The sequence below is a fragment of the Lipotes vexillifer genome, unplaced genomic scaffold, assembly GCF_000442215.2.
Source record: "Lipotes vexillifer unplaced genomic scaffold, Lipotes_vexillifer_v1.1 scaffold22, whole genome shotgun sequence".
Taxonomy (NCBI): domain Eukaryota; kingdom Metazoa; phylum Chordata; class Mammalia; order Artiodactyla; family Lipotidae; genus Lipotes; species Lipotes vexillifer.
Window position 1 is genome coordinate 633,945 of NW_006779050.1, and position 13,007 is coordinate 646,951.

The following is a 13,007-nucleotide window of genomic DNA, read 5'->3' on the forward strand; positions in this document are numbered from 1 at the left end:
TCTTTCCCTTCTACCTTCAGATGTGCTTTAGTCAGTCTTATCTTAAATCTTGTACTGGTTTTGCCAAGCTTTGTCTCCTTGCTTGATACGTGAACCTAGCAACGCCATTAAGAGCCCTGTGGCTCTGGAGTTTGAGCTGCCTGGGTTCAAATCTCTTGCTTACTAAGTGCATGAGCTAGGGTTGTTGTGCGTAGATGACATAAGTACATATTATACACGTAGAACAGAGCCTAGCACATAATAAGTCTTTTTTTTTTTAATGAAAGCTTATTTATTTATTTATGGCTATGTTGGGTCTTTGTTTCCGTGCGAGGGCTTTCTCTAGTTGTGGCAAGCGGGGACCACTCTTCATCGCGGTGCGAGGGCCTCTCACTGTCGCGGCCTCTCGTGTTTCAGAGCACAAGCTCCAGACGCGCAGGCTCAGTAGTTGTGGCTCACAGACCTAGTTGCTCCGTGGCATTTGGGATCTTGCCAGACCAGGGCTCGAACCCGTGTCGCCTGCATTGGCAGGCAGATTCTTAACAACTGTGCCACCAGGGAAGCCCAGTAAGTCTTTTATAGGTATTTCTTGCTACTGCTGCTGTTTAATTCTTTTTCTTCTATTAATAAAAAGCCATAGACTGTGTGGCTTGTCTCCATCACCTTTGCTTCCTATTTATCCTTTTCATACTTAGACTCCTGTGTTGTAGCTTGTACCATTATTCTGTTGAAATTTCTCTTATAAAGGTCAACAGTAATCTCTAGGTCAAGCCCATTGGACTCATCACTCTTGACTTTTACGTGACATTATACTAAACCATCTTCCTTTTGAAACTCTTTCTTTCTGGTTTCTCCAACCTTCTACTCTCATTTCTTCCAGTTTTCTTCTTTGATGGATCCACTCTATTTTAGTATTTCCAATTTCTCTGTCCACCCCCTAATTTTGGGTATTCTCAAGTCTCTGATCTTTTCTTGGTATAATCACTCCCTTTGTGTTCTTTCACATTATGCTTTCCAAATCTTTCACCTCCAGGTCTGATCTGAATATACCTCTAGCTGCTCAGAAATATTTCCACTGTGGATGCAACACTGCCTTGTCAACTTCCACCAATACATACAATTATACTGGTTACCTTTCACACCTACCAAATGATTCCCTTTCCTAACTAACCAGTTTCTGTTAATGAAACCATAAGTTTTCTAATTTCTTGAGATGGAAACTTTAGCGTCATTTTAAAACTATTCTTTGTCCTTCATCCTTTATATCTCACCAGAAGCTACTGTTTCCTTTTTCAAAGTATCTCTTGAGGCTGCCCCACTCTCTCCGTTCCCGGCTAGGTCTACATGTTGTTTATATCAGATCTAACACTGCAATGAGCCCTTAACCAATTCCTCTACCTCTAATGCCTCTGTGCTCTTCTAATCCATTCCTATATATCACTCCAAGGTTAATTTTCCTAAACTATCACTATTTTGATGACTGTAATCTGTTCGGAAACCCAAGTGACCCTCTTGCCTACTCTGTCAAGCCCAAACTCCTCCATCCGACTTTTAAGGCCCTATAACCCTGCCTTTCCTGTACAGAATTTTTTATTTCTCCACAACATATTTATCAGATCTATAAAAATAACCATCTTTTTTCCTGGTTCATCCTTTTTCTTTCATTCATCCATCTAAATCCTATCCAATAATTTCACTGCTGCCACCCAGGTGAATTTCTCCTCTGAATCCTTTTAAATATTAGCAGTCAGGACCCAGTAGTTTAACATTTAATTATTCTCAAATTCCATAATTTACTTTAGTTTTGCCTCTTACCAGACTGTAAATTACTTGTTGACAGGAAACTCATCTTATGCTTATTTTGTCTCCCCCAATGTGTCTGACCCAGGTCTAGGCATGTAAATATTAAATAAACTTATTGGTTGAATTAGTAAGTATACTTCATTCATATGCACAATCCATTTTTTTTGCTTGAAAGCCAAATTAGTTGTTTTAAATATTTTCCATTTTGTACTTGTTTGATTTTTTTTCAACCCATATGATTTCACTAACATTATCTAATTATGGTAGATCTACATTTCTATGGGTCCTTTGTTACAACTATCATTTTTAAATAGTAAAGCATTTATTAAATAGTTTTTACAGAATCTATCTTCAGCCTTGTATTTTTCTGTTCTTTTTATTCTTTTTCTTCTGGTAAAGCACATAGAGACACATGCTTACTGCTTAGAGAAACATTACTTGGGCAGTGTGTTCAGTCAACAGCTTGAATTAGGGTTCTTCAGTGTAAGTGGACTAGACTTAAGCAGTAGCCTCTGGGCTATTGTCAAATTCTAGAATCAGTTTTCTAAATTGTTCCCTTTTTCCCACAAGTTAATAACTGCGTGCATAAAGAAAGAGAAAGAACAGGAAGTTTTTGTTACTTACTATGTTGTCAGAGTTCTTACTTCTAAAATATAGGGTCACATTTTTCAACTTGATTAGCAAAATTGTAAATTTCCCTTAAACTGCTTCCAGTGGCACCATAATTCTTACTACTGCCTTTAAGAGGTATCCACTCTCTTATCTTTCAAGATATGCTCCTATGTTATGGGCCATGGCCATTTTCTGGAAAGACTGTGGAAGAGTTTTAAAGCCTTTACCTGAACAGAGCCTGGCATGAAGAAAGATACCCTCAGTCTAAAACTGAAATCTGCTTTGATTTCCCCTCTGTTACTAACTAGCTGAGTCACTTTGGGGAAATCACATAATGTATCTATATTTCATTGATCTGATCTGTAAAATGAGGATGATTTGGAATGGATTTTTTTCTAAGAGTTCATAAAATCTAATATTATGCTTAAGGTTATTTTTTTAGGAGCTCCTGAACACTCTTTGTTGATGTGCCAAAACGCACTGTACTTTTAAAAAAAATCTAACACCTACATCTTGGTATGAAAGAATAGATGTGCTCAGTTTCTTTTTTCACCTCGAGTTCTATATGACTGTAAACCAGTCAATATCCATCACAGCCAACTAGTTCATGATTATACCTCAACCTAAAGATTTATTATTCTTAGGGGGTTGTTTAGGCAACTACGTGCTGTGCTTGTAAATAGCTTATAGCTTTTTTTCTTCACTTCAAAACTATTTGTTTTCCCAATATAGTACTCTTGTGAATTAAGAGTCCCTAATAAATAAATTAAACTAAATAGCCATTAGATTGAGAGGAAGGAATAGACATTTATTCTTCTAGTTCTCTAACCAGTGATGGATATTCAGTTTTGCAAATTCCATATCACTATTGCCTCCTCTAAAAAAAAATCTGCCCCCAAATCTGGATACTTACATAAATAAGTGCATATTACAATTATAAAAATATCACTTAGAAATATAAAATTTTACTGTTGCCTCTACTGAATATTGTTACAGGTATACCTCCTTTTATTGCACTTCACTTTATTGCAATTCAAAGATACTGCATTTTCTTACAAATGGAAAGTTTATGGCAACCCTGTGCCAAGCAAGTCTATTGGTTCCACTTTTCCAACTGCATTTGCTCACTTCATGTCTCTCTGCCACATTTTGGTAATTCTCACAACATTTCAAATTTGTTAATTTTGATTATATTTGTTATGGTGATCTGTGATCTTTTTTTTTTTTTCCTGGCTGCGCCGCATGGCTTGCAGGATCTTAGTTCCCCAACGAGGGATCAAACCTGGGCCCATGGCAGTGAAAGGGCTGAGTCCTAACCACTGGACCACCAGGAATTCCCTGTGATCAGCGATCTTTGATGTTACTATTGCAAAAAGACTATGACTCTCTGAAGGCTCAGATGATGGCTAGCATTTTTTTAGCAATAAAGTTTTTTTTGTTGAAGTATAGTTGATGTACAATATTATGTAAGTTCCAGGTGAGCAATGCATAAAGTGATTTACCGTTTTTAAAGGTCATACTTCAGTTATAGTTATTATAAAATATTGGCTATATTCCCTGTGTTGTACAATATATCCTTGAGCAATAAAGTATTTTTCGATTAGGGTATGTACACTTTTTTTAGACATAATGCTATTGAACACTTAATAGACTACATTACAGCTTAAACAAAACTTTTATATGCACTCGGAAACCAAAATTTGTGTGACTTGCTTTATTACGACATTCACTTTATTTCGGTGGTCTGAAACCCTAACCCGCAATATCTGAGGTATGCCCGTATTTACATGAGCATTTGTCATAAGCCGTTTATTTTGATTTTTATTTAAGGTGGTTATGTTTCCACAATTAGCAGTAAAACCTTTCGTTTCCTACCTCAAGCTTTTAAAATTTCTCAACACCATATAAACTAAACCTCTTCTCTAGTGTAAATCAGGGGTGATTTTAAGCTTGCCTCATTATGAGACGTGAAAGAAAATAACTTGTAATTCTACAGAGATTCACATAAGCATCTCAGAGAATCAATCACAAAGCATCCTGCTAGCCTTCAACCAGTTTACAGCTGCTTTAACTCATGCCTCCCATTTCACATCGGGCCTCAGTAGAGAATGACATGTCTTTCTCCATCACTACCAAAAATTCTGGTTTTCAAATCACTACTGAAGTTCAGCAGAGAACCCTGCTGAGTCTATGTAGTTTTAACTTAGAGGAACCAGGTACAAGAAATCCAAAGTGAGCCAACATCTCTAGGCCGTCTCTGATTGTCTGCACACTGGTTCTTCAAGATGGCAGTTAAAACTATGTTTTTGAGTAGTTAGCTTAGTTTTCTATCATTTGTTCTTCTGTTAACTGGGTGGAACCTGCCGTGTATAATTTTTAGGTCTCACAAATATAGTTATTTAACAAGCTTATTTAAACCCCTTCTGTTATAGTTCAGTTTCCAATAATAATGTTCTTTTATTTAGGCAACTCATTTTAAAACATGTTGTTATCCTTGAACTTTAAAAAAGACAAGCTAGTTTTGTGCTTAGGTGGAAAATGAATCATACATGGCTCAGGTTGGAAAACCTCTGAGACTTTACATTTTAAACTCCTTCCCTCTCTAAGGTTTTATGTTTTTGCTGTCCAGTTAAAAATGTTATTTATAATTGGAAAGTAATGATAAAGAAATTATTTCTACTCTATACTTTTCTAATAGCCTTTTAAAAATGACTCATCTACCCATATAGGAGCAAAGGAGTAGCTTTCTCATAACCTTAAATTCAACTCTTGGTTTAGGTGAATCCCTTAAGAATAAAATAAGTGGTGCCTTATGTTACATAGATATGATGGTATAAAAATCTGGGCCTTGACTTTTTTATAAGCTTGCCCCAGTTTGTGGCCATTTTGCCTTCTATCTTAGAAGCACTGGTTATTTTTTCCTACCCTGTTTTCTCTGAAGCTGTAATGACCGTGACTGATCTTATCATGGAATACAAACTTGAACCATCTGTACACGTGCATAAATGTATTGTTTTCTAAGGAATGATGCACCATATCACTAAAAACTCAAGTGTTTGAAGTGAGATGGGTGGATGATGTTAAGATTATTTTTTACAACAACGACAATAAAAAACAGCCCCAACACCTTGAATTAGAAATTGGAAGGGAGCAGTGGAAGACAAAAAGATGGAGTTAAACCGATAGTCACAAGTTTACATGTAATTGGACAGTGTTTGTCTAGGACCAGAGCTCCTAATGGAAAATGTCCTCTCCCCTAAAATCGCATAAAGTGGTACAGGCCTTACAGAACTTTTAGTACAGCACTTAGACTAGAAAATCTTAATACAAAAATGGTTTGGGGATTGGTTGTTTTAGAGATTCATACTTTGAGAGAATAAATTTTGGTACAGTATTCAAGCCCTTTACATTAAGAAACAAGGCGAATCCCATGTCAATTCCTGTCTTAGTCATGGCACACACACACAGACGCACACAAACACACAGACACACACAAACTAATTATAATGCACCAAATGAGATACAAACTAAAAGAAAAAAATATTACTTATACAATTAGATATTTCCATTTTCTCTAATGAAAGTACTCTAGAAATAGAGTTTTTATGAGTAGGAAAGTTTCTCAGCTCCCAATTATGCTGACAAGCCACCAGTGTACACTATTTTACTTCATAATTTAAATCAGTGAATTAAAATGTTGACATTTCTTTTATCTTTATCCATAGATTTTTAAATAAAATTCTAAAAAGAATTTTTAAAAGAATTTTTACAATCTATGGTATTCATTTGAAGATAAGATATGTTTTCAGGATCTTGTCAATTCCTTATAAGACATCAGTCTTGGCAAAATATATTCAAAATCTTATTTCAGAAATGTATTACTGTACTTTGGCACACAAATTAGGTAACTCTGTCTTTATCAATACATTTTCCCAACAGAGGATTACCACCTTAACAGTCACGGTAACTCCTATTGCATGATTTCTGTGGTTTGTGACTTTGTATTCAGTGTTGATGCATGCCGGTCATAATAGTACTAATGTAGCCATTGTTTTTATCTGATATTTAATGTTATGTTTTCTTATATTAGTAACCTTTTACAACATTTGTCCCAGTTGAATCACTTTGTCTGCTTAGTAAAAAAGTCAAAAAAAATTTTATTGTTATTTTTTTTTAAAGTCTTTGGCTTTATCTTAATAATATGGCTTTGTTCTTTAGTGTTTGGGAAATCATAGCCTTTGTGGGGGGGAGGAGAGAAGTGTTTCTAGAAACACAGGAAATATTAGGAAACTAATTCAACCCCAAAAGATGTATGTGGGACATGGCAGCAATTTTACATTGTCTTACAAATCAACTCTAGAGCATTATTTTAACCTAAATGTGTTGATTTTTTTCTGCATATAAGTAGGTAGTTTTTATAATTCCGTAACCAGTGAAATGTTTCCTCTTTGCAAACCAATACTGGAGGATATTTGATTATGATAGAAATTAGGGAGGTGTGGAGTGTACTTAGTATTTAAAGCATACATTTTATTACAGATACTATCTTTTAAAACTAAAACTTTGTCTTTTCTGGATTTAGGGTCCCCCTGGACCACCTGGACCTCAAGGACTACAAGGGCCAAAGGTTACTCTTTATTTTACTTGTTTCCATTTACTACATATGGTGCAGAGAATCCCATATTAAATATATGTATCTCTGAAAATCAATCTTACAAAATACTGGAGGAGCTGAGATCAACAATATTGCTTAAGAGAGCTGAGAATAGAAATTGAGGTCTGGGGCTTCCCTGGTGGCGCAGTGGTTGAGAGTTTGCCTGCCGATGCAGGGGACACGGGTTCGTGCCCCGATCCGGGAAGATCCCAAATGCCACAGAGTGGCTGGGCCCGTGAGCCATGGCCGCTGAGCCTGCGCGTCCCGGAGCGCGCAACAGGAGAGGCCCCAACAGTGAGAGGCCCGCGTACTGCAAAAAAAAAAAAAAAAAAGATAAATTGAGGTCTGGGCTGAAGGAAGAGGGGTCAGAAAAAAGAAAAATTAGGAAAGAAGGGAGAGAAATAGAAACGGCATTAAATTTAGAAGGAGGACATTCAGAAAAACAGAATATTAAACAAAGGAAAAACAAGTTTTACGGAAATTGTAAGCGTAGAGAAACACTAAATGTGGTGTATGGAAAAAGGCAAATATTTAAATAGAAGAGGATTGAAGGAAAATTTACTCTGACACCAAAAAGGTTCATTTCTTTCAATCCTTTCATAATAAAAAGAACAAGAAAAGCTTCAGCATGACGCATTCACAAATGACAATTTTAGGAATCACTTTCAGTCATTTTCTAACACATCCTGCTATACGTATTCAAACATTCTGCCATTTAAATTTCATCTAATAAAACATACCAACTATGAACAGTAGAAACCAAATTACTTGATTATATCTAAAATGTATTGGTAACGTTAGCTTTCTCCCTCCAAACTTAAGCTTATTAAACCACGTTCGATCAATTAATACATGGCCAGCGATTCTGGCTTTTTAGAACTGAGCTACACGTGTTGAAATACGACTTTCATCATTGGGTTTTTTGTAGGAGATTCAAGTGGTGTCAAAATCCATCTTTTGTTTATGCCTTTAGGCAGTTTATTTGCTAAATCTACCTCATACACACACACGCACACACACACACACACACACACATCAGCTTTTGTACTTTTCTCTTTCAAGATACTTAACTGAAAGCTAACACATAGAAACAATTATTTTTCTATTATTAAAAGGAATGTGCAGTAAAATATTACTGAGGTCCTTGGCTATGTGAGATATATTTAGAACATAGACGCTAATTTCAAACAGATTTCATGTAAAACATTACTGTAAGTTTGGGGATTTTTTATTTTCTATTTCTCCACCACATTCTGCTCCCTAAGAGATATAACACAAAAAATGCTCCGATCATATGCAGTCTTTATCCCTGGTAAGCAAGTTGGCCTGGATCCCTATTCTTTAGTATCTTGGTGAGCTGGACTAGAAAAGCTAGAAGGAAATGTGTAGATTCCTTTTTCCTCTGTGTAGAGTGAACCAAGATCTAAGTTCCTTGCTTTATGCCCCCACTTGACTAAGGCTCCAGAAGCAAAATTGTCCTCAATGCTAAATATGTACCTTATTCCATACAAACCTCAAAAACTTCTAGGACTTGACTCTTCTTTGTAGCCCAAAGGCCTACGGAAGCCCAAAAAGTACTTGACCCAAAGAAAGCTACCTAGCTACCTAGCCAAGAGAGCTATATCATTAAAACCTACATCCCCTGTGTTTTATAATCCAATTGCTATTCATTTATTAATTATATTAATCAACAATTAATTTGGGGCCTCTATTCCATGGTAAATACTGATATCTAGTAAAGATACTAGGATATAGCAAGGGGTTTTATTTTATTTATTTATTTTTGGCTACGTTGGTTCTATTGTTACTGCACACAGGCTTTCTTTAGTTGCGGCGTGCAGGGGCTACTCTCTGTTGTGGTGCACAGGCTTTTCATTGCAGTGGCTTCTCTTGTTGCGGAGCACGGGCTCTAGGCACACGGGCTTCAGTAGTTGTGGCTCGCGGGCTCTAGAGCGCAGGCTCAGTAGTTGTGGCACACGGGCTTAGTTGCTCCGCGGCATGTGAGATCTTCCCGGACCAGGGCTCGAACCCGTGTCCCCTGCATTGGCAGGCAGATTCTTAACCACTGTGCCATCAGTGAAGCCCAGCAAGGGGTTTTAACAAGGAGCTTTTAGCCCAGGGATGGAGAAAGGCAAATAAAGGCACAATTATTAATAAAGAGAGTAAGTGTATTGGTTAAGATGCATACAGGAAGGCTCCTCTCTGCCTTGGGTCAAGGATGACTTTGAGCTGAAACTGAAAGGCAGGAAGAAATTGGCCAAGTAAATGTCTAGACAAGTAGGGTGGGGGAGGGTTGTTAGTCATACTCCCTTACCTCTTACCGTGCCACCCTTCCCACTATTCCAGCACTCTGGCCCACCTCGTACACGCCACAATCATCTTGTAATTGAGATCTTGGCCTAGTTGATACAGTCCTTCATGCTTTCCATTATCTCCCCTTGAGAAGGTTGGGATAATTGCGGGGAGTTGTGCCTATGACCAGGAGTCAGCAAATTCAGCACGAGGCAAATATAAAACCCATTCTCACTGAGGACACACAGCCTCAGACTGAATGGGAACCTATTCAAATTAGCATTCCTCCTTCCTTTATCAAACAAGGACTGTTTGACTTCTTATACATCAAACAACTCTTTACAAACTACTTTTGGTGGGTGCAGGATAAATGAATAACTCATGAATTATATTTTCCTTTAAACATTTGTGGGTCACATTTTGAAGGGAAAAGCATAGCAACCATTACTGGACCCAGAGTGCTGACAAATATTCAGACTGCATGAAACTAGGGCTTAGCCAGTTGCATCCAACCTTAACAGACTTGTTGGTGGCAAAATAAATGTTGCCGCTACCACAAAGAGCAGGAAATCTGGAATTTTTTAAAAAAGGTTTTTTTTCTTTTTTTTTTTTTTCATGTGTTTGTCATGCCTTCCTTTAACATTTGGAAGGCTCAGATTTCACACTATGACCAATAGCTCTTAAAGTTCTAACCAGGGAAAGCAACTCTAACCATTTCAATATTGTGGTTTATAACATCACCAAACAAGCCTTTCTAGAAAAATACAGCCTCAAGTCAGTTCCCTTGGAAATCTGTCTGCGAGGCAGGCTACTCACACACTCCAAAGAATTGTTTTTACAAAGTTTCCGAGGTGTGGGCATCAGAGATATTTATAATGGGGTCTACATAAATGACCCATTGATATAAAATAATATCTTGCCTTTCAAAGAATTTGTTTGTTCAGTACCTTTCCAATTGAAAGGTAACTGGACATTTGTTGTTTCAATAAATCTCTAGCACATTGTTTAAATTTGTCTTCAGTGGAACATCTTCAGTTAAGAAAAAATAAATCCATCTATTTTGGGTTTGTCAAGGGTTCTAATAAATCACAATATGAATAGTAAATTTAGTTTGTTCCTAGCATAGTATAGGAAATTGAATTGATCCAAAAGTAGTTTTCTGTGGATTAAGATATTATCTGATTTATTATATCCTTCAGTGAGGCTTATCTGGAAATAGCACATTCACAATCATTATGAATTCGTATTCACTGTTCAAACAATGCCAGGTTAAATATTATAAACATATGGGGCCTTTCATTTTACTCTTTCTTGAGTTAATTACCACGTTTTTACTTTTTTCTCAAATTGCCTCATTTTTACTTAGTGTAGTATGCTACCAATAATAAATAAGAAGCTAGCCATCAATTTTTATCTTAACAGGGAGAACCAGGATCTCCAGGAGTCCCAGGAGTTGATGGAGAGCAGGTAATTTTCAAAGACATATACTGTCATTTAAAGCATCATTATTGATGACCTTTTGTTATAGGTTTGAAGACCAAAAGGCATGAGTGTTGATTTATGATATTCTCTTTTTTTTTTCTTACCTTCTGTTCTAGAGACTACATTAACTCTAAAAAGCAATTGGTTTTAAATTAGGCTTTAGTTTTCTTTGTACGAACATACAAGTTATATGATGCTTTAGATTTGCCTTAATAATCCCTATCAATCTACCAATGACATCTCGGTGAATTTTTATTAGACTTGTAAGATAATTACCAATTTAGTAAGAATTGCCTAATTCTTGTCAGTGAATACAAATAACTCAAGATTTTAAGCTGTGACGGTAGTTTCCACAAAATTAGATATTGTTTACATGTGTTATTTTGACATTGTTTTCTTTTCCCAAATAAAGATTGTACCTAATTTTCTAGATCATTAGAAAAGACAGAAACAAGCAGGACACTTATAGCTTTGTAGAATATGGCAGTATCTCCGAGTGTTTCCCCTAAAACAGAGGTTGACAAACATTTTCTATAAAGGACCAGATAGTAAATGTTTTAGGCTTTGCAGGCCATAGACATTCTCTATCAGATTTTTTTAATGCCACTTAAATTTTGTTTTAAACATTCAGCCTGTACAAAAACAATTCCTGGGCTGGATTTGGCCTGTAAGCCATGGTTTGCCAACTCCTGGTAGAAATGAATCTGACTAGGAGAGTGTGGGCAGTATTCAAAATTCAGAATCTAATCACAAGGATGAGTTTCAAGATTTTTGGTGTTTTCTGGGCTTCCATTATTTACCTAAGAAATGGCTAAAATCAAGAAGATCATAAGAAATCAAAGACATTCTTGATACAGTTTGTGAAATATCCTTCTCAGGAGATAGTATTAGATAAGAAAATTAAGAGAAGGGTTATTTTAATATCAGCGTTATATATTGAAATCATATAACATCACACTAAATTAACATGTGGTAGTTATAAAAGAGACTTTAGGTGATCTGCTATATCCATCAGAGATCACATTAGCATTTAAAAATCTGATGGTATTACCTCCCCCAGTTAGTCATTATAAATAATTTGACATACATAATGACATACTACATGGTATGTCATCCCTACATATACAATAGCTGAATTTTTTTCCTATAGGCTTCACAAGGTCTTCTACTACTAGGTCCAGTGGGTTGGCTCTCCTGCTGCTCTCTTTTACTAGATTCCTGAAACCAACCAGGATCTGATTAACTATAAGATCCATCTATCTATTTAGGTACCTACCCACCCACCTAGTGGATGACTCTGAAGTAGGTGCTATGAAACAGATATACGTAACAAGAAAAGACAAGTTCCTGTCCTTAAGCAGTTTTTGTTTTTTGTTTTTTTGCGGTACGCGGGCCTCTCACTGTTGTGGCCTCTCCCGTTGCGGAGCACAGGCTCCGGACGCACAGGCTCAGCGGTCATGACTCACGGGCCCAGCCGCTCCGCGGCATGTGGGATCTTCCCGGACCGGGGCGCGAACCCGTGTCCCCTGCATCGGCAGGCGGACTCTCAACCACTGCACCACCAGGGAAGCCCGCTTAAGTAGTTTTTAGTATAGAAAATATGAACAGCTTAGTGCAACCAGGGATCCCTATAACCATAATTAAAATAGCTATGATCATCTCTGCTGAAGGATGGGCCATCTGGTCATACTGCAGTGAACCTCCTTGGATGAAAATGCTTAACGATATACATTAATTTCAGTATTAGTATCACAAAATTCCTATTTTTTTGCATTCAAAATACACATATATCTGTTTCCTCACTGAAAAAAGAGAATAAAAATCACATCCTGGATCACCTCATAGAGATGTCACGAGAACAAAATAATAACACTGGAAAAGTGGAAGTATTTCTAAGCATTAATTGAGCATTAGTATATACTGAATGATCTACCTGTCTGTAGATGGGACCATTGAAAACTGTTGGTGATTGGAACCTCTGCCTGCATTTAATGGGAATAGAAGGATATAATGAGTGGAGATGTGAAAAATTTATTTGGACCTTTGTTACTATAACACTAGGTCCTGCTTCAAAATGTATACTGTGCATTAAACCCATTAATTTGTTTTCAGGACTGGTGATATAGAATTAGGTGCCAGGTAAAAATGTGGAATCAGGAGAAATGATGTCAACACTTACATTCCT

At 36.8% G+C, this 13,007-nt stretch overlaps 1 protein-coding gene across 1 annotated transcript in view; it reads left to right on the top strand.

Annotated features, from left to right (window-relative positions):
- Nucleotides 1–13,007, top strand: part of COL25A1 (collagen type XXV alpha 1 chain) — a 483,537-nt gene that overhangs the window by 442,338 nt on the left and 28,192 nt on the right. Inside the window, exons 24-26 of the mRNA XM_007452167.1 lie at nucleotides 6,334–6,357; nucleotides 6,977–7,021; nucleotides 10,763–10,807. Coding sequence (XP_007452229.1) covers nucleotides 6,334–6,357; nucleotides 6,977–7,021; nucleotides 10,763–10,807 — 114 coding nt within the window. The remainder of the gene's footprint in view (nucleotides 1–6,333; nucleotides 6,358–6,976; nucleotides 7,022–10,762; nucleotides 10,808–13,007) is intronic.